This window comes from Lampris incognitus, chromosome 7 (genome assembly GCF_029633865.1).
Source record: "Lampris incognitus isolate fLamInc1 chromosome 7, fLamInc1.hap2, whole genome shotgun sequence".
Classification (NCBI taxonomy): Eukaryota; Metazoa; Chordata; class Actinopteri; order Lampriformes; family Lampridae; genus Lampris; species Lampris incognitus.
In genome coordinates, this window is record NC_079217.1 from 39,689,334 (window position 1) to 39,709,312 (window position 19,979).

The 19,979-nt window shown below is 43.8% G+C and overlaps 1 protein-coding gene across 2 annotated transcripts; it reads left to right on the forward strand.

Annotated features, from left to right (window-relative positions):
• The first annotated feature begins 4,365 nt into the window (after window positions 1-4,365).
• Window positions 4,366-15,140, forward strand: ccnl1a (cyclin L1a). Of its 2 annotated transcripts, none has more exons than XM_056283049.1 (10): window positions 4,366-4,697; window positions 4,971-5,045; window positions 5,261-5,370; window positions 7,414-7,534; window positions 7,861-7,925; window positions 10,336-10,435; window positions 10,746-10,850; window positions 12,681-12,934; window positions 13,195-13,293; window positions 13,647-15,140. In XM_056283049.1, the coding sequence occupies exons 1-10, from the start codon at window positions 4,458-4,460 to the stop codon at window positions 14,122-14,124; spliced, it is 1,647 nt and encodes a 548-aa protein (XP_056139024.1). In that variant the 5' UTR covers window positions 4,366-4,457; the 3' UTR covers window positions 14,125-15,140. The 2 variants fall into 2 exon arrangements, with proteins under 2 accessions (XP_056139024.1, XP_056139025.1); XM_056283050.1 differs by lacking the exon at window positions 4,366-4,697 and adding an exon at window positions 5,756-5,795.
• Window positions 15,141-19,979: the final 4,839 nt, after the last annotated feature.

Genomic DNA, 19,979 nt, shown 5'->3' on the forward strand with positions numbered 1-19,979 from the left:
ACACACACACACACTTACTTTTGGGGAGTAGTGTGTATGGTGTGTATAATAACTAAGCCCTTGTTCGTCTTTGGGCGTCCCTAACTCCTTCTCTCCTACGTCTTTATGGCCATTCCGGAGTTCTGCCATCCTGTGAAGCCCTCCGACACCCTATAATTAGTGTCACCCAGGCAACCAGGGAAAGAATGCCCAGTATTCTCGTCACCGTGGTGACTGTGAGTGTGGCCATCAGAGGCGGTTGGTATAGGTGTTGGTTAATGAGGGGAGGGACAATGAGACTTCAGTCTCAGTACTGAATGTTAGACGCTGGTAAACCTGTGGCAGGTATGAAAATGGGTGTGCTCGTAAACCTCAAGTGGCTTATGAAAGTGCACCCTTATGCCGTTTCTGATTCATTACTGTAAATGCATAAATAACCCCCCCCCCAACATGTGTATATATATACACACACGGACACCACAGCTGCAGCACACAGGCACTACGGAAATATAAGACAATAAATCACTTGTTGGAAATAAAAGTCATCAAACAATACAACCAGCTGTGCTGCGTCAGGCTGTTGTGCTGGGATCCATTCCAAGGTCGCTTTGTTAGTTCTCACAATAGTCCTTTCAAACCCAGGTAGCCCACTGGCGGTGTAGCGTTCAATTTTAAAATAAATTAATAAATAGATAAATCAACGAACGCAAAGCAAACGACGGATCTCTATCTCCCCCTGCTGTCCGTTTGGAGTAAAAACAAAACAAAACTCCAGCATCGACGTTGCAATGTACGCATGTGCAACAGTCACGTTGCAAAGGCTCAACCGAGAGGCAGTTTGGCCCCGTCAGTCACGTTACGCTGGAACTTTTTACTGCTTTGTAAAAAACTCAAACCAGCAAGGTAATATAAAAGGGGTTTGCAGCTCTATCAATTTCAATTTATTTAAAACCCACAAAGAAAGAGTATAAACCAGTTAAAAGCAACGCTGTTTATTAATTTTCTTATTTTTAATTTTCTTATTTTGGTCATTTAAAATAACTAATTCAAGACGTTTGTATTTTTTCCAATAAAATGTTTAAACAATCTATTGCGGCATATGGATTTCCTGAAGTGTTATTGCAGTTTGAAATATAATGTCATATTTTAAACGGGACGGTAGTGCAGCCACATGTGAACTCCGAGAGTTTTAGACGCCACCCTTCGTCCACTCAGTGACAGACGAGTCCACTTCTCAAAGGGTGGGCAAGGTTCATTTTAAACATTAGTTCTTCAACCAGGTTATCGAACAACTGTCATAAATTCTTAACAAATGGAGTTATTTAAGTTTAAAACTGTTTGCCTGGTGAAAAACTATGTAACTCCCGTGTTTCTATAATATCGCGATAGGGTTAATACTTGGGTTAATACTGCTGTCTGTGCCCCTGAGCAAGGCAGTGGAAAGAAGAGCTGGAGTTAGTCCCCGGGCACTGCAGCTGCCTACTGCTCCTGTACAATACAATGGATTAAATGCAGAAGACAAATTTCATTGTAAGAATACAATTCGTTGTAAGGTACAATGACAAAACAGTGTCTCTCTAATGAATATATGCCGTTGTGAATCATTCTCCGTCATACCGTCATTTTCTCATTTTGTTGTTTCTTGCAAGCCACTCTAGATGTTCTCGGGGCGCATGGATATGTTCAAAGGGTCGTGGTGAAAAGTCTGGAGTTTCCCGTAATTGACGTCACTCGATGACAAACACGCTCTTCCGCCTTCTTCCCCATCACGTGCGACGGCCTCACAGCGCGGCTAAACGTGACGTCACTCAACATCGATTTACACTCGGATGTTTAGTGTGGAAAATACAAGGAAATCAATCCCGTAGGCAAACTTTAATATGTCAAGAGTCACAAAAGCAAGGCCCCGCCATTATGCAACAAATATCCTATTAATTATATGGGCATTTTGCACATCATAGAGTTTATCAATTAACATATCTGTATTCAAATATATAGATTTGAGATGGATTTTCTTTCTCACCATCGATAAGAACACTCGCTCCTCAACTGCCCCCAAAAATACTACTACCACTACTTTCGGCTGCTCCCGTTAGGGGTCGCCACAACGGATCATCCGTTTCCATGTCTTCCTGTCATCTGCATCGTCCTGTGTCACACCAGCCACCTGCATGTCGAAGGTCTTAAAATGAGTGCTACATAAAGGTCACAATCAGCTTTAAACAGAGGTAGCCTCAAACTTTTTGAATAACTCTCCGTCTTTCGGCTGCTCCTGTTAGAGGTTGCCACGGCGTTTCCATTTCTTCCTGTCCTCTGCATCTTCCTCTGCCACACCAGCCACCTGCATGTCCGCCCTCACCACACCCATAAACCTCCTCTTTGGCCTTCCTCTTTTCCTCTTGTCTGGCAGCTCCATCTTCAGCACCCTTCTCCCAATATACCCATCATCTCTCCTCAGCACATGTCCAAACCATCTCAATCTTGCCTCTCTTGCTTTGTATCCAAACTGCACAACCCGGTCTGTGCCTCTAATATAATCATTCCTAATCCTGCTCTCCTTCATCACTCCCACTGAAAATCTTAGCATCTTCAACTCTACCACCTCCAGCTCCGCCTGTCTTTTCGTCAGTGCCACCGCTTCCAAACCATACAACATAGCTGGTCTCACTACCATCTTGTAAACCTTCACTTTAACTCTTGCTGGTACCCTTCTGTCACAAATCACTCCTGACACACTTCTCCACCCACTCCACCCTGCCTGCACTCTCTTCTTCACCTCTCTTCTGCACTCCCTGTTACTTTGGACAGTTGACCCCAAATATTTAAATTCATTCACCCTCGTCAGCTCTACTCCTTGCATCCTGAACATTCCGCTGCCCTCCCTCTTATTCACGCATAGGTATTCCATCTTGTTCCTACTGACTTTCATTGCTCTTCTCTCCAGAGCATACCTCCACCTCTCCAGGCTCTCCTCAACCTGCACCCTAGTCTCACTACAGATCACAATGTCATCCGCGAACATCATAGTCCACGGAGACTCCTGCCTGATCTCTTGCAAACAAGAAAGGGCTCAGAGCCGATCCTTAATGTAATCCCACCTCCATCTTGAACCCATCCGTCATTCCTACCGCACACCTCACCACTGTCACACTTCCCCCATACATATCCTGCACCACTCCTACATACTTTTCTGCAACTCCCCACTTCCTCATACAATACCACACCTCTTCTCTCGGCACCCTGTTGTATGCTTTCTCTAAATCCACAAAGACACAATGTAACTCCTTCTGACCTTCTCTATACTTCTCCATCAACATTCCCAAAGCAGACATCATATCTGTAGTGCTCTTTTCTGGCATGAAACCATACTGCTGCTCGCTAATCATCACCGCTCTTCTTAACCTATCAACTTAACCTAGCTGCCACTACTCTTTCCCATATCTTCATGCTGTGGCTGATCAACAAAATTTTTTGGAATAACAGTCCCTCGAATTTATTGTGAACCTGATGCTGATGTGATACGAATGCCACTGTTTTGTAAAACATATATATTGTATGATGTCTTTATGCATGCTCAATAATCCAAGTAAGGAAATTACAGAGTGTTTAATCAGTTCATCTGGATACAACGTTTATTGAGAGAAACGTTTCATCACTCATCTAAGTGACCTCTTCAGTCTCAACTGACTGGAGGTATCCCCACCCTCATAAACAATACAGTGGGATAACGACCGAAAACAACGATCGATTTGATAAGCAAATTGCAGTGACAATGAAGTTACAACGGGAATGTGTACTATTCACAGAGGAATTGGGAATGGTTGCAATCACAGCATAATAAGATGACGATAGACGTACTCTTAGCCCCCTCCCCCCAGGTTCAGGATTGGTCGTTCCCTCTTCACATAGATGGCCCCTTTGATTCCCCGTTCAAACCAGCGTTCCTCCCTATCAAGGATGTGCACATCCTCACCCTTGAAAGAGTGGCCACTGGCCTGTAGATGGGTGTAGGCTGCACAGTCCTAGCCTGACGCGTTAGCTCTTACAATGCTGTGATTGCAACTATTCATACATAAATACATCATACAGAGTGATGTACTTACATATCCGTGTATGATGTATAAATACATCAAGTGTAAATGCATCAAGTGCAAGTATGATGTACATACATACATATCCATATGCGACGTAAATGCATAATATTTAAATTTTTTTTTTTTTTCGTTTTTCTGTTAGCTCTTGAGATTTACAGATAAGAAGAGCAAATACGGCGAAATACCAAGGAAAACTCATTCCGACTAGGCTGCTCTCTCATCCAGGTTGGCAACGTGGAACTATTTTACCACAGCGGAAGGACACCGACCGATCTAGTCGAGTGACCTCACACGCGTAGCACCGCCCTAACCCTCGTCGTAGTTTCGTTGGAGGCTGCCAAGTTCTCTCGTCAGCCCCGCCGCATTGCCGTTATCAGGCGAAAAATGGCCGCAGGTCCTCTCTCTGCCTCCTCTAACGCGTCGACGAACAACGATGGAATCCTTATCGGTGACAAAGTCTACTCGGAGGTCTACCTCACTATCGACAACTCTCTCATACCGGAGGAAAGGCTATCTCCAACGCCGTCAATGCTCGACGGCCTCGACCTGAACACGGAGACCGACCTTCGGATCCTGGGATGTGAACTGATCCAGTCGGCGGGCATTCTACTACGATTGCCACAGGTAAACGGTTCATCATAACTATTATACGGCTTTTAACGTATTTCTCAAGGATATGCTCCGTTTCTATACGCTGCAAATCGCGTTTGACATGTGTTTGTGGTGTGTAACACGCTGTGGCCTAGTCGCTGTCAGGTAGCTAATGCTAGTTAAAAGTTAGCTGCTGTGTTAACGTGGTAGCGTTAAAATGGCGGAGGTCTATTGTGTAAGCTCCGTAAGCTCAATTACGTCTGTTGGCAGGTCTAACCTATTGTTTTCCACTTCCCTTCACCACAGGTGGCAATGGCAACTGGACAAGTGCTCTTCCATCGATTTTTCTACTCCAAGTCGTTCGTCAAACACAGTTTTGAGGTAATGTAACACGTCAGTGCATCAATCGAAACTCCTCTTGCAGGCTAGTTAGCTTACGTTAGCACAGCAAACGTAGCGCTGACGTTCGGGGCAGCCATGTTGACAGTTCGATGTATCGCAGTGTCGGTGTGCCCGACCACATTTGGGATATCGGTTCTCTTCCCATCTGTGAGCACTGCTGTAAACTTTTATTTTTAACGTGTCTTTCTTTACAGATTGTTGCTATGGCTTGTGTCAATTTGGCCTCCAAGATCGAAGAAGCGCCGCGGCGAATACGAGACGTCATCAACGTGTTTCACCACCTACGACAGATTAGAGGCAAAAAGTAAGCTCGGCCCTGAGCCACTTGTCATGATTTTTACACAAGATTCGTTATATTTACTTGCTGTACATTTTTCATCGCAGCTGTTGGTCTTTTGTTTTGCTGTTTTGTTTTTCGACGCTGAATGTTGCTCTGATTTTGACGTTAAAGTGCCCTTATGTTTATCCATGTACTCTAAACCATAAAAAAAGAATCAGTTTCCTCTTCACTGCACTTAAAATCTTGGTCTTACTGATATCAAAAGAAACACTTTATTGTAAGACACATTACTTTTAATATGGCAAGGCACACATGCTTCAATTGTGTGCCTTGAAAATCTGTTCATTTCCCTACTAGAGAGACCTTGGCATTAACTTGGCTTCTTCTTTCCCTTGCAACCAACTAACAGCGACCAGCTACATTTACCAAAGCCTGGGTGATGTGGAATGGTACGTAAAGATGAAGCAGTCGGCATGACAACCATGAGCGAGGGGGGTCTTGCTTCTCCCCAAGCCCCACCCACCCCCTTCCCGTGGGAGACGCCCATGGTCTGAGCCACCTCGGGGCTTTGGGAATCGGGGATGACAGGTTGGCCGAAGGTCCTTGGCCCCCTGGGTACCTTGAGGACTCCTGTGGCTCATTCTTAAGCTTTGGGTATCTGTCCGTCTATCTGCGGACCATTGGGTAATGTAGTACTCTTCTCTGACTGCTCCACCCCGTCCATTTTTATTTTTTGCTAAAAGAGCAGAACCCCATTCACCAGCTGTCATTCATGGCTTTTAGAGAAGTATTGCTCTGTGTTTCTTGCCCAAATAACCTGTAGTAGGAAACTTAGTGAAGGCTATGCCTGATTTTTGTTTTCAGTGTATGGTTGGTGCATGTGCTTAAGCTTTGACATAGTGGGATTTGTTACATCTGTTGAATTGCTTGTAATGCAGGTAGATCACTTTTTAGATTAAGATTATTAACACCGTCGTTCTGTAACTTGCTGAAGGTAAATCAGAATACTTTATTCATCCCCGAGGGGAAATTTATAATCCCCTTCATCCTGCTTTTTAAGTGATCTTATTGAAAATACTAAGTTTGGGTTATAAGAGTTGATTTAGGCTTGAGTTGTTTTGAATAGACTTCAATTGTATTTTGCCATTTATATTCTACATGTACGGAAAGTTTACGTGTTTGTCTCTGGTGACATTTGGCATTGAATGTAGGCCTAGTTTGTCTGTTCTTAGTTTATTTGGAGGAAGATTAGATTTTCTTCTTGATTTTCTTCTAGTAATATATCTGACTGCAGATCATATGTTACAAAGATGAAGGTAAACACTTTGAAAACCATCATCTTCATTGAAATTACTTTGGTTGTTGCATCTAGCCCAAATCTTAGACCAGAGGAATTATCTTTAAACTTGGGAACTACTTGGATTGGCATTGGTATATAAAAGGATATTTCATTTTTGTACTGACCATAGAAAAATGGTTATCTTTTGTATTTTAGTGTTAATGTTTGAAGTACAGGCCAATTTTTCATGTTTACCACAGGTGCTGGTGGAAGTATTTGTTTGCATGGAAACTTTGAAAAATGTTTTGAGAGATGGCAAACCCTATGTAGCTTATTGCTCTTGTCAGATTTTTTTTTTGGGGGGGGGTGGTTATATTTAGCGTCTTTAGAATCACACGTTTTTTTTGTTTTTTGAGATATACTCAACTGGCTGTTTATGGGTTGTCACAATACAGCCACAGTGAACACCTTCAGGTAGTTTCATAAAGGAAAGATTGTTTGATTGAAGACTGTAGTGCAAGGCATAGGTGTGGTCTCATTTAATACTGAAATGCAGGGTAATATTTCTGTGAAAGCTGTGATGCATGGTGATTGAGACAGAGAATTTTTCTACTGGAACCACAGGAGTCCACAAGCCCCAACGAACTGTTAGGCATACAGTTGGACCTGTTGCTTTGAGTTGGTTGAAAGGGGAAAAAAAAGTCAAAGAAAGCATAAGGGCACTTTCTTTGTTTTTCCGTTGGAAGTGGGGGGACAATTTTTTTTATTTTGATTCCTCTATATGCTAGGAGTGCAAGTTCATTGATACTTGATCAGAACTACATAAATACCAAAAACCAAGTGATCAAAGCAGAACGGCGCGTCCTGAAGGAGCTGGGCTTCTGTGTGCATGTCAAGCACCCACACAAGGTGAGTTTCTGTTGCACTCTCCACTGTACATTCAGCTACTTCAGACCCACACTCGTTCAGGGTTCAGCTTCATGGAAACATTAACTATCTTCAGAGAAACATTAAGTAACCTGTGATCTTGTTTATTTTAAAATATTTTAGCTGCACAATATATAGTCTTTGTTATAAAACTTGGATAGCTTCTATTTGTGTGCAACTCAGGCACAGGAAGCAGCTGCTGAAGTCTAGTAGAATAGTTTTGCTTCTTAGAACAAGCTTGAGGTTTAAACATATCTGGGGCTGTGTTTTGGTTGGTTGTTACATGTCTACCATTTTTTACTCTTCAGATCATCGTTATGTATCTTCAAGTCCTGGATTGTGAAAAGAACCAAACGCTGGTCCAGACTGCCTGGTAAGTTTCTTGCTTGTCCTTAACTGGCATCTACCTCACACAGTCGCAACCTGTGTCATGTCTCCAAGAGCTTCTACCAGACCTGGGCTAGAGATAACAGTTGAACGATTTTTTTAGTAGTAAAATCACTTGAGCACTTGATTATATGCAATGCACTTGGAGCAACTACAAAAGTGGAAACATCACCTGCCAGATAAGTTCCAATCAAGTGTTGCTCATGTTTTCAGTCGGATATAAGGAAAAACATTCAACGATTTTGCCCAGGTCTGACTGTGACATTCCCTCACTCCATTGCCACACTAAACCCTTCCACTTTTTCTTTGATGGAGCAGTTTATTTGATTGCCAACCTGTTTGCGTCTCTCAGTCTCTTGTGTGTCCTTACATAGTTTTGTTTTATAAAAGTCTTTTGGTTTGTGGTGCCCAGAGAACTTGGTTTAACTTTGTCCTTTCTCTCTACTCTTTGATTAAAGGGTAGTCCATGCTGGTAAGTCACATAAAGAACCTCTGAACTCTGCCTCCTCCAACCACATGACCTCAGGAAGCTCCCCCCATTGGCTGGCTGCCACTCTCCAGACAGCCAATCCCAGTGCCGAGATTCACTGAAGGGGGCGGGCCTTTCCCAACTGCCAACATCGTCTTTTTCTCTGGGGTGTCTAAAAGGATTTGTATTTTTGGTTATGCTACCAAGGTTTCAATTGTTATACATACTTTTTGTCCAAGTAGCTATAGAAATTACATTCTGAAAAAAATTCCCCTAGTTTACTTGCATCTAACATTAAAGTAAACTTAGCCAGAAGAGAATGACGTTTTTCACCAGTTAATTTCTTCTTTTTTTTTTTTTTAAAGTAGTATACAGTGTCCTGTCCCCAATTGACGTGGTGTCCAGACGTGTGTCTGTTTTACAGGCTGATCCAGCTCTCAGGCTTTGCCTCCAAGGACCTGTGTCATCTGTGCAGCATTCAGAATCCAACGACCACATGTTATCTAGTAGCGTTGGCTTAGCATTTTCACAGCTGCCGCCTTAGGATCTGGGCAGGTCATTTCTAATCAGAAGCAATCCTTGCATCAGGTTTTCAGCAATACCTGACCTCAGCCAAAGCTTCACTGGCTCAAAAACTTAATTGATGGTGGAGTGGCACACATAATGTCCTGCTCTGACACTTATGGGCGTAATGAATATATGATTGTTGCCATCATAATAAGGAAAGTGCATTGCACTCTGATGAGCCTTTGTTGTGTTAATTGGTCATAGTTTTCTGTAATAGCTAGTTGGGTGGGATTGGGGTGGAATTGAAGTGGACAGAAGGTCGGTCATACCATTGCACTGTTATCATGCCTGTTTTTGTCTTGTATGACCACTATGTCTCTTAGGGACATAGATGCTCACAACCCCGTCATACCCGCCTAATTCATGTTTGTTTGTTGTTTTTTTTCCCCCGTCTTTCATTTATACTTTTAATGTCTAAATTAAAATCATCCCATCATTAGTCTGCCTAATAATTTTTACAGCATACAGGCTGTAGTTTCCCCAATGTCTTCTGTGATGAGATCCTTGCAGCATCAAGTCTCACACAGCTATATAATTTGCATTCAAATGGGAAATCTGATTATGGCTTTCAAGTTTGATTGTTTTGGATGGCTTATACAATGACATGACATGTCGAATTCCTCACCTTTGTTGACTTTCCTGCCCCTTTGTCTTCAATGTAGTGTGCTGATACCCCCAACTTAAAAATATTAGTCCCACCTGTCATGCATTTCATTTCATGTGCTATCTCCCTGCTCCTCCTGCACATGCACAAAGGAACATACCAAATGATCTCACTGTGACCAAGGTCTGCAGTCCAGCTTGATCAAGTCGCCTTAATGTCTGCATGCAGCTCCATAGAATGCACGTCATGCCATTTTCTGAATTATACGACTTCAGATTCCATCAGGAGATGTTGCGAGTTTTCCAGAGGGTCTTTGAAAGACAAATGCCTGTTTGCCTACACATGCCCTGTAACAAGTTACACCCCCACCATGGATGCTTTAAAGAGTGAGAGAAAAGGACAAAGTTAAACTTGGGTATTTCTTGGGGGGGGGGTTGGATACTTGTTAGTCATGCAACTGGTTTTTGGAAAGGTTTATGGAGTAAAGGTTTAGATCAGAATTAAGCACCACATTACTTTTTGAAAGATAGTTAACTGCGTTGCCATTGAAAGTAATGTCAGCAATAGAGGATATGGTGTGTCACACAATCACCTAGTGTGTCAGACCCCACAGAACTGCCACTGTTTCCAAATGCAAATCACTCGCAAAAGTTGTGGTCAGTGCTGTATATTGTTTCAGTATGTGGGTCTGGGTACAAGGGGACCTGTGTGGAGAAGATGCTATGTGTTTTTCGTTTTTGCTTTTTGTCTCCATAGGAACTACATGAATGATAGTTTAAGGACCAATGTGTTTGTAAGGTTCCAAGCTGAGACCATTGCCTGTGCCTGCATATATCTAGCCGCAAGAGCTTTACAGGTAGGGGGGGAAAAAATTGTGTTTTTGATGTGAAACTGCTGGAAATCTATCGGTTTTCCTCTGACATTTTATTTACATTGGTGTATCAGTATAAGGTGGAGTTCACATAGGTAGTAAATGTTATCCCTCAAAATTTAGCAGACATGTTTTTATCAATATTTATAAAAGTGTTGTTCTGTGAAATTGAAAAGTTAATCTTGCCCCTGAGTGAAGGATATTTGCATCAAGGAAGTTAACTGCTCTTAACACTTCAATGCACAAGTATCGCCTTACCAGAGGGCTCAATGTTGTATTTCGCTGCTTCCACCAGATGCCTCTGCCATCCAGACCTCATTGGTACCTGTTGTTTGGAGCCAATGAAGAGGAGATCAGGGAAATCTGTATCACCACGCTCAGACTCTACACTAGGAAGAAGGTACACCACAGGGTTTTGCTTTCCTGCTAAGACATTGTAATTACCCCCTTTTTTTTATTTGCATTAAACATTGTGAGAAGTTACCTGTATGTTCATTACCTGGAAATCACAAATGGATACAGGGCTTAAAGTTCTCTCACTGCCAGATTTTTGGAACATGACAGTTTTACGGTGTACCCATACCCAAAAGTTCCATGAGTTACAAATTGCCTTGCTGTTTGAAATGGGTTACAGTTTTAACACTAGAACGACCGGGATTTCACTCCTACCCAAAATGACCATGGGCGGTCAAAATGACTGCCGGTTTTTAAACTCTATATTCTGTAAAGATAAATACCCAGTTGAGATATTAATGCATTGCATATGTTAGTATGTCTGTTATGAAACAACTGACATCAAAAATAAAATTTTAACAACTATAATACTATTTTTAAACAATTTAAACTTCAGAGAGACATGGTTGAACTTGAATAGCAAAATTGAAAAAGTGAAAATATTACCTGAAAAACAAAACAGAAAACACATATTGCTAAGCTAACAAATGTAACAAGGCCGATAAAACGTGAAATGTAGGACAGGAACTGAAAATAACCATTAAAACAGTCTCAAACAACGACCGGAACTTAAAAACTACTAGAATGACTATATTCTGTCAAGATAAATACCCAATTGAGATATTAATGCATTACATATTTTAGTATGTCTGTTAAGAAACGACTGACACCAAAGTTAATGTTTTAACAACTTTTGATACTATTTTTCAAACAATTTAAAATGGCGGCTGTCCAACGCCTGTAAATACTGCAACGCCTCGGTGGTAGTCATGGTGCATCTGAAACGGTGTCTGTAACCAGACATGTTGGCAATAATCAAAAACCAAGTTTATACTATTTCTTTGCACTGGAGAACACTAGTGTGTTTCTAAGACAGAGCAATGAACTTCGCGGAGGAAATATGTCATAAATAGTGACATGACATGTGCCATGATGCGCAAATTATGAGCTGTCTTTTTGACGGCTCATGGTTGTTTTAGGTAGCTTTTATCGTAACTTTTTTTTTTATGTGCAATTGATCTAAAACTAATTTTAATGCAAATATATGCAATTTTAGGAGAATTCGGGTAGTGGCAGGTCTGTTATTAAACTTTGAAACTCCAAAACCGCCAAATAGATGGCCTTGGTCGTTGTAAGTATTAAAAAATAATCTTTGTGTTGAAGTATTTCATTCCCATAACAGCAGCACCCATTTCGCGTGAGTTTCTGCTCTGGCTGTGTTTTATCCAATCATGTACATAGTGCAGTGTGAAATCTCACAGTGTCTAATGGTATGTTATTAGGTCAGCTTATCTCATCAGGAAGGACAACATTTTGTAAATGGGCACATAGCATTATGCACATGTGGGTGGACTAGATTTTAAAAATGTCATCTAAAATATAGGGGTCAAGTATATTAAAGCCAACAAATGCTTGGTTGAGATAGTAGTAAAAAACCTATTGAGATGGGCATGGTTTGAAGAAACTGGTAGAGAAAGGAAAACTTCCTGGACTTGGGGAATCTAGCGCCTTTTTTCAACTGGCTGCTTGAAGACATTGCATGGCAGAAGCGGCAAGAAAACACTGACCCTAAACTAATCCCAGTCATAGGAATCCTGGGCAAACATATCTGTTTTCATTGTTATGGCACACCCTGCACTTTACCAGTTAACCACGAATGCTGTCAAATGATGATGTGGGTCCTTTGCTTTTTAATGCATTTTGAAGATTAAGCAACTGTGTCTATTGCATCAACACCAGTCAATGTCAATTACATGAAATAATCCCTATTTTACAGCCTAACTATGAGCAGCTGGAGAAGGAGGTGGAGCGGAGGAAAATGTTCCTAGCAGAGGCTAAGCTGAAGGCTAAAGGTCTGAACACAGATGGCACCCCAGCCCTCTCCAATCTTGGAGGCTTCTCCCCAGCCTCCAAGCCCAACTCCCCGAATGCTGTCAAGGTAGAAGAAAAGTCCCCAAACCCCCAAGCCCTTAAGCCTGTAAAGAAGGAGCCAGACAATAGGAACCAGGTCACAAAAAGCCCACACAATGGGTGAGTAACAAAAGCACGCCAATGTTAGGGTTTTGAAGAACCGCCAGTGCTAGTAATTTTCTTTCCATAATTCTCTTACTAATTTTCGTACCCTGTCATATTTAACTGTACACTAGTTCTAGTCACATCTGACTTTTTACACAATTAGTTTGGTCTTCACAAGCTAAGGAGTAAAGACTCAACAGGGCATGGACCTTGAATTGAGAACTTCCTCAGTCATTTGAGTCAGTCATTGTTACCTACCTTTCTATTTCCTCCAGGCTAAGAAAAGAAACAAAGATTGGGAGGAACAGCAGGAGCGGAAGCCGATCTCGCTCTAGAACAAGATCTCGATCTAGATCCCGTTCTCCTCGCAGACAGTAAGATTATTTGCTACTGTTATCAGATATCCACTTCTAATGTCAAATAGTCTCAGCCGAGTGTTACCCCCTACCATAGTCACTAGTTGGTGGCCCGCCCACTAATATTGAAGAAAAATTTGTTAGTTGTCAGGTCTTTTTTTGTTTGCAATCTGATCTTATTTTTGACCCAAAAAACACAGGTATGGACCATGACTTTTAAGTGAACCTTTACATCCTTGGTCAAAACACTGTAAATATAAATGCATGTTGAGAATTCATTGACCATGTTGAGAATTCATTGGCCATTTGATGAATCTGTTCAATATGGATGCGTTATTCCTCTCTGACATACTTTCCCATCGTCCTTACAGTTACAACAACAGACGCAGTCGCTCGGGATCCTACAGCTCCCGCTCCCGTTCCCGCTCCCACAGCCGCAGCCTATCGCCACGACGACACCAGCCCTCCCCCCTCCTCACGCATCTTAAGCCAAAGGCTAGTCACCACGGCAACAGTGAATCCAAGCTCCCTGCACGTCACAGCAACAGCGGAGGGGGAGGGTCTGGACACAAGAGGAAGCGCTCTCGCTCACGCTCCAGGTCGCGGTCTCCTGTCAAAGGAGAGCGGGAGCGAGACAGGGAGAGGGAAAGGGAGAGGGACCGAGATCGGAGTGCTTCTGACCTCTCCTCCTCCAAGAAGCACAAGCATGAGAGGGGCGGAGGCCACCACCGTGGGGAGAGGAGGGACAGGGAGAGGTCTCGGTCCTACGACAGGGAGAGGGAGCGCAGCCACAAGAGCAAACACCACAGCAGTAGCGGGCACTCAGGACACAGCCGTCACCGCCGCTGAACTCATTCTCGAGCTCTCGGCCTCACGCAAACAGGTTTACGGTTTTTCAAACACATCTTGGATCATTTTTTACCCATCAGTCCATAATAGCTGAATCTGGACTCCAAATTTGTGACTCACTAATGGCAAGTATCCCGTGGTTGTGGAAAATATGCTGAAACAAGCCCATGTGAAGAGAATTTGTGTTACTCTGGGATGGGTGGTAGTTTTGTCCTCCTTGGTCCTGGGGTAAAACATATTAATGCTGTTATGTGCATTTGAAATATCAATGAAGGTGTTAAATTCTCTCGAGCCCTTCATCTGGCTTGTACATTAGCAAGTATCTTGAATTCTGAATTTAACTTAAGTTGCTGACGGGGCTATTTCGCTAAACCCAAACTAGACCACAGATTTCCTTTAGCTGTAATTGGTAAATGTAGCTGTTGATTCTGTATTTATAAAATGACAGATGTGCTTGAAGAACCAAACTTGGCTGTCATTATTGATCTGCTGCGGATGGTGAAAGTTTTGTTGTCAAAACGATTTTTATCAGTCCAATAACGGATCATTGGTAACAAGTGGTCCCATCCATAGGCAGTGTTGGTTACCTTGTCACAGTGTGGCATCGTCAGCCCCGGATGACCAAACCTCTCTACTTTTACGATTTTATTAATATTTTGTTTGTCTGACCTCACCCCTTTATTATTTTCACATATTCCGCCCCTGTATTTTTTGTTCCGTATGTAAAGTTGAATACTTGGAGAATTGACATTTACAGTGTAAAGATGGTTAAATAACTGCTGACACGAACGCTTTGATTTATAAAAGCAAATGGCTCAGTGGAAGAATTGAATGGAAAATTGTCAATAAAATGGATCTTTCAGGAATAAACATTGTTGTTTTTGCACATTACAGGACTGGCAGGAGAAGGGGTGCTCTGCTAAATTTCATGATGTATTTGCAAGCACTTAATCTGTTATTGTTACAGTTCAGTTGCAAAGCAACGTCTTTTTTTTTTTTTTTTTACAGCAACGGGATACAGACTCCCATTTCTGGATCTTGGTGAATTTGCTACACTGGTTTTTAGTCTGCACGTGTCCATGTCTGATTTTTATTCAGTAATAAAAAAGGGCAAATGAGATAAAGGCCTCCTGCATTTGTTCCATAAATGAGAAGCTGCAGTGGGGATGAGGCGCTTCATGATTCTCCTTCTGGAATGGAGAGGTCAGTTATATAATGCAAGTCTAAATTATTTAATTTGCTTAATCTCAAAACACCGCATGAGGCTACCGGTTAAAACGACTGTCACCTCTTGGTGGTGCAGCGCCGATCAGTAGCCACCAGGGGGCGCTGTTGGTCTAAAGGTGAGGGACTGTCCCTGGTGGCTCTTAAGACGACGAAAACGGTCTTAGACGCTTCCCTATTTCATTTGTTTCGTTTTCTTCTCTCACTTCATGTCTTTCAAACATGGACGATCCTTAAATATTCAACACGTGACAGCAAGTCAGCAACTAGAATCCATGTGGACGTTCCATGATTCGTTTTGAGTTTTTCTGATGTCTTTTAATTGTTTTTTTGTGTTTTACTGGCGACGGATGCGGTAGTCCTGTTGTCTCATGTTCTGGTAACTTAGGCGCAATAGGTCCGGTGGGGCCCAGTGTCTAGAGGGGACACGTCACCATACTGCATCAATCCAGAGCGGTTGTAATGTAATTAAGACTGGTGAGGAATTGAGATCTCCTGAAGGACCATTCACATACAAATAGATCTGGTGTCAGCTCCTGCACACACGTGTTGGAGGCTCAGAGTCCTCATCTGTTCCTGTACCTGGCGGGGGAGGAGGGTAAACTCTCACATAAGCGATAAAAATCTTGCCGTGTGTGTGTGTGTGTGTGTGTGTCGGCGCCACTTCAAATAGCCGATTTACAAATGTTATAACTTGTGCGAACCAGAGGCCTTTGTTATTCAAGTCACTCTTATGCGCTTCAATACCCCCCCCCCCCCACACACACACCGGTCATAAGGCAGCTCTTTCTCTCCAAGTTTAAACTTATCTTGGACCGTAAATCTCCTACACCTCACCGTTTACATGTGGCACAGTAATAACTTACATCTGCCTGCAAACTGACTTCTCTGTACGTTGAGGTCAAAGGTCGGCTGCACCAGTGGGAAACAACAGACGGCTAACGTTGAACTGTGCTTAACTCCATGCGTCCATGTATGTACTCTACGCGGCCGTACAGAACGAGTACGCATCTGTCTAGATGGTTTTTTTTTAATGTTTTTTTTCTCTCCCAAATTGTACATAGCCAATTATCCCACTCTTACCCACATCCGGCTTCCCACCCGCAGACACGGCCAATTTTGTCTGCAGGGACGCCCCGCCAAGCCAAAGGTAACACGGGGATTTGAACTGGAGATCGCGTGTTGGTAGACAACGGAACAGACCGCTACGCTACGCCCCGCATCTGTCCAGATGTGTACTCTGTGTGTATCTGTGTATTACACAGCAACATTCAAGTACCTACATAAATTCATATATACAAGTGTAATCTATACCTTTCTTGCACACGCAAACCTCATTTAGGTGTCATCAATGAAAGGGTCTTTTTTTTCTCTCTCTCTCTGCCCTTGAGAGTTTTATACTTAGGTATTACATCCCACAAGCGGAAGGGGGCAGGCTAAGCTAAGTTCCGATAACACAGGGGATGGTCTGGCGGCGGCCTCACCTGGCGCTGACTGTCGTGTTTTTGATGTTGTCGTGTGGAGTGCGGGGAGGTGTGTCGAGGGTGTCTGGCTGGGAGAGCTGGTGCTGGATCAGCTGGGAGGGCTTGGTCTGCTTCATCCGGTTGCCACAGGGACCACGGCCCCTGCCTGGAGCTGACAGGACGCGGAAGCGGGACAGGCTAGGCTAACTGCTATCCCATGCAGACCGGCAGTTCCGACAGTCATCCTAGCTGGCGTTCGTTCCCTTGGACAGTGATTTTTATTTTCATTTTTCTGGATATATGTGTTAGTTTGAATGTGTGTGTTCTTGTAGTTGTTGGATGTGTTTTTGTCTGTATGTTGCACTGCTGGGGGACACGGCGTTCCCTTTCATTTCATGTGCGCAAATACATGAGGTGACAATGGGCACAATTCACCAATTCGTTGACGCGCTTGGTTAAGTCGACACGGGCCCTTTAAGAAAGGGTTTCCGGGTCGACAGGGCAGAGCGAGGACTAGGATTGGTTGGAGCAGCGCCATGTTGCCCATGTTGCTCTCGTGGTTTTGTACGGGGAAATAAATGACACGCGTTCGTGTTGGCAATGAGAGAAGTTGTCCGTCTCTACTTTCCTGTAATTTCTACATTGGTGACCCCGACGTTTGTCTTCTGGACGTTTCCAGAGACAACACTTTATGAACATGACGACTAATGCGGTTTCTCTCAAGCTGCCGGAGTTCTGGGAGTCGTCAGCCTCGGCTTGGTTCGCCCAGACAGAAGCGCAGTTCGCATTGCGGGAAATCACCGCGGACGCCACAAAATACTGTTATGCGGTGTCGGCACTCGGCAGTTCAATAGCAACCAGAGTGGTGAGCCTCCTCCGCAGCAGGATAAATACGAGACACTCAAGGCTCACCTGTTGAAAACTTTTAACTTTCTGACTTTGAGCGGCCCTGCCGGTTCTCAGTGACAGTAAGCCGTCTGAACTTATGGACAGGATGCTGGATCTCCTGGGAGAGCACAAGCCCGACCTCATCTTCAGCCACCTGTTTCTCCGAAAGCTGCCTTCTCAGGTGCGAGCTGCTTCAGCCAACACCGCCATCACTGACTGTCGTGCTCTGGCCGAGGAGGCTGATAAATGTTTTCCTGGCTGGTCACATATTATCACATATTCATGAACAAATGTTCGGCGAGGGCGATGTTGTGTTCACCTGTGGTCTATAAAAGAGCATGCTATTCCGGTTACAGCAACACCGATGAAGTGCACGCGTGATCTTTCTCCGTGAAATGAGTCCAGTTGAGCCGGTATTCCTGCCCTCAGAGATGACAACGTTTACAGGTTGTGGAAGGTGGAAGCCGATGGTACAGATTATGCTCCGATGGTACAGACTATGCTTCGACGAGTTACGGGAAACCAAGTTTTTAGGCCATCTGCGTTTGCTCGGAGCCGGATGACGACGAAAATGAGGACGTGGTCGCCGAAGATGCAAAGAAAAATGAAGATGCATATGCTGAACTGATACAATTTTTGGACGACATAAGTCTCTCACTGATGATGAGAGAAGCCGCCGACGATAGAAGAAGAGCGTCGGAGATACTGAGGGACCACTACGCTGGCAAAGGGGAGCCATGTGCTATGAGCCTCTACACAGCAGAGCTAACGCCTCTCCAGAAAGCGACAAATGAGACCGTCACAGAATACGTCATTCGTGCAGAACCGGCTATAACAGCGCTGAGAAATGCAGACGAGGTTCGTAGCAACGGACTGTTAATTGATATGATTGTGAAAGGCTTGCCCGAATCATTTAAGCCGTTTTCCATCCACATAACGCAGGGTGATGAGAAGATAATTTATGCGGAGTTCAAAACCAAGCTGAGAAGTTATGAGAGCACGGAGAAGTTAAATGGCAACCCGAATGACGACAACGTGATGAAGACAAGCAGCTCAACAATGACAGTGAGGGGGAGAGAGAAAGAAAAGAGCTCGGAGATAACCTGCTACAACTGCGGCCAAAAGGGACACAAAGCCCGGACATGCAACGTTACTGGAGGCGAGCGTCCAGCACAGAGACAGTGGTGCAGTGTTTGCCAGAGCGCCACTCATAGAGACGCCACGTGCAGACGGAAAAGACGAGACAACGTGAAACAAGCAGTGGATGTAGAGGATCACACTTTCGCTTTCAAAATTGATGACTGTCACATCAGTGGAGTAAAACAGAGGTCTGATGGTGGATACGGGCGCAACGTCACACATGATCGCCGACACTGGAAAGTTTAGGAGGTTTAATGACAGTTTCCAGCCAGAGACACACGTTTTGGAGTTGGCTGACGGGACGAAACAAGCGGTGTCACGCTGGAGAGGGGAAGCGGAGGTCTGCCTGCTGGACAGTGAGGGTCGCCGGGTGAAGACAACGCTGAAGAAGGCGCTGTATATTCCATCATATCCACAAGACATTTTCTCTGTTAAATCAGCGACGGGCAACGGAGCTGCAGTCAACTTTCGGAAAGGACACAACCACCTCATCCACAAGGGTCGTTGGGTTTATGCAATCAAAGACAATGCAGACTGCTCGGAAACCTACAAGGCCAAAAAGGGGGGGGGGTGTAACGTAACCTACTTTATGTGACTACCAGACATATTGTGTTGTGACTACAGTCTATGTTTTGTGACCGATATGTACAGTATAGAGCAAGTGGGGGTGTTACAATATTGGCTAAACCAAGGTTATGTGTATGTGCTCTTATACTGATGTCACCACTAGAGGGCACTGTTGTATTGACCTGTAGTCTATAAAAGAGCATGCGCGAAATAAAGAAACCACTATTCCGGTTACAGCAACACCGATGAAGTGCACGCGTGATTTTTCTCCGTGAAACGAGTCTAGTTGAGTCGGTATTCCTGCCCTCAGAGACGACAACGTCTGCAGTTCCACACCGTTTCAGCACTTTGCTGTCTGTTTGAAAGCTTGACGGACCTCCCTCACATAGAAACCGTTGCTAAGGTAGGATTGGACAAGCACCGTTCTGGGGCGGTACTCTGCGAAAGATTGACGTTCTGGGTTAGGTAGACACGGGCCCTTTAAGAAAGGGTTTCCGGGTTGACAGGGCGGAGCGAGGACCATGATTGGTTGTAGCAGCTCCATGTTGCTCGCGTAGTGATTTGTACGGAAGA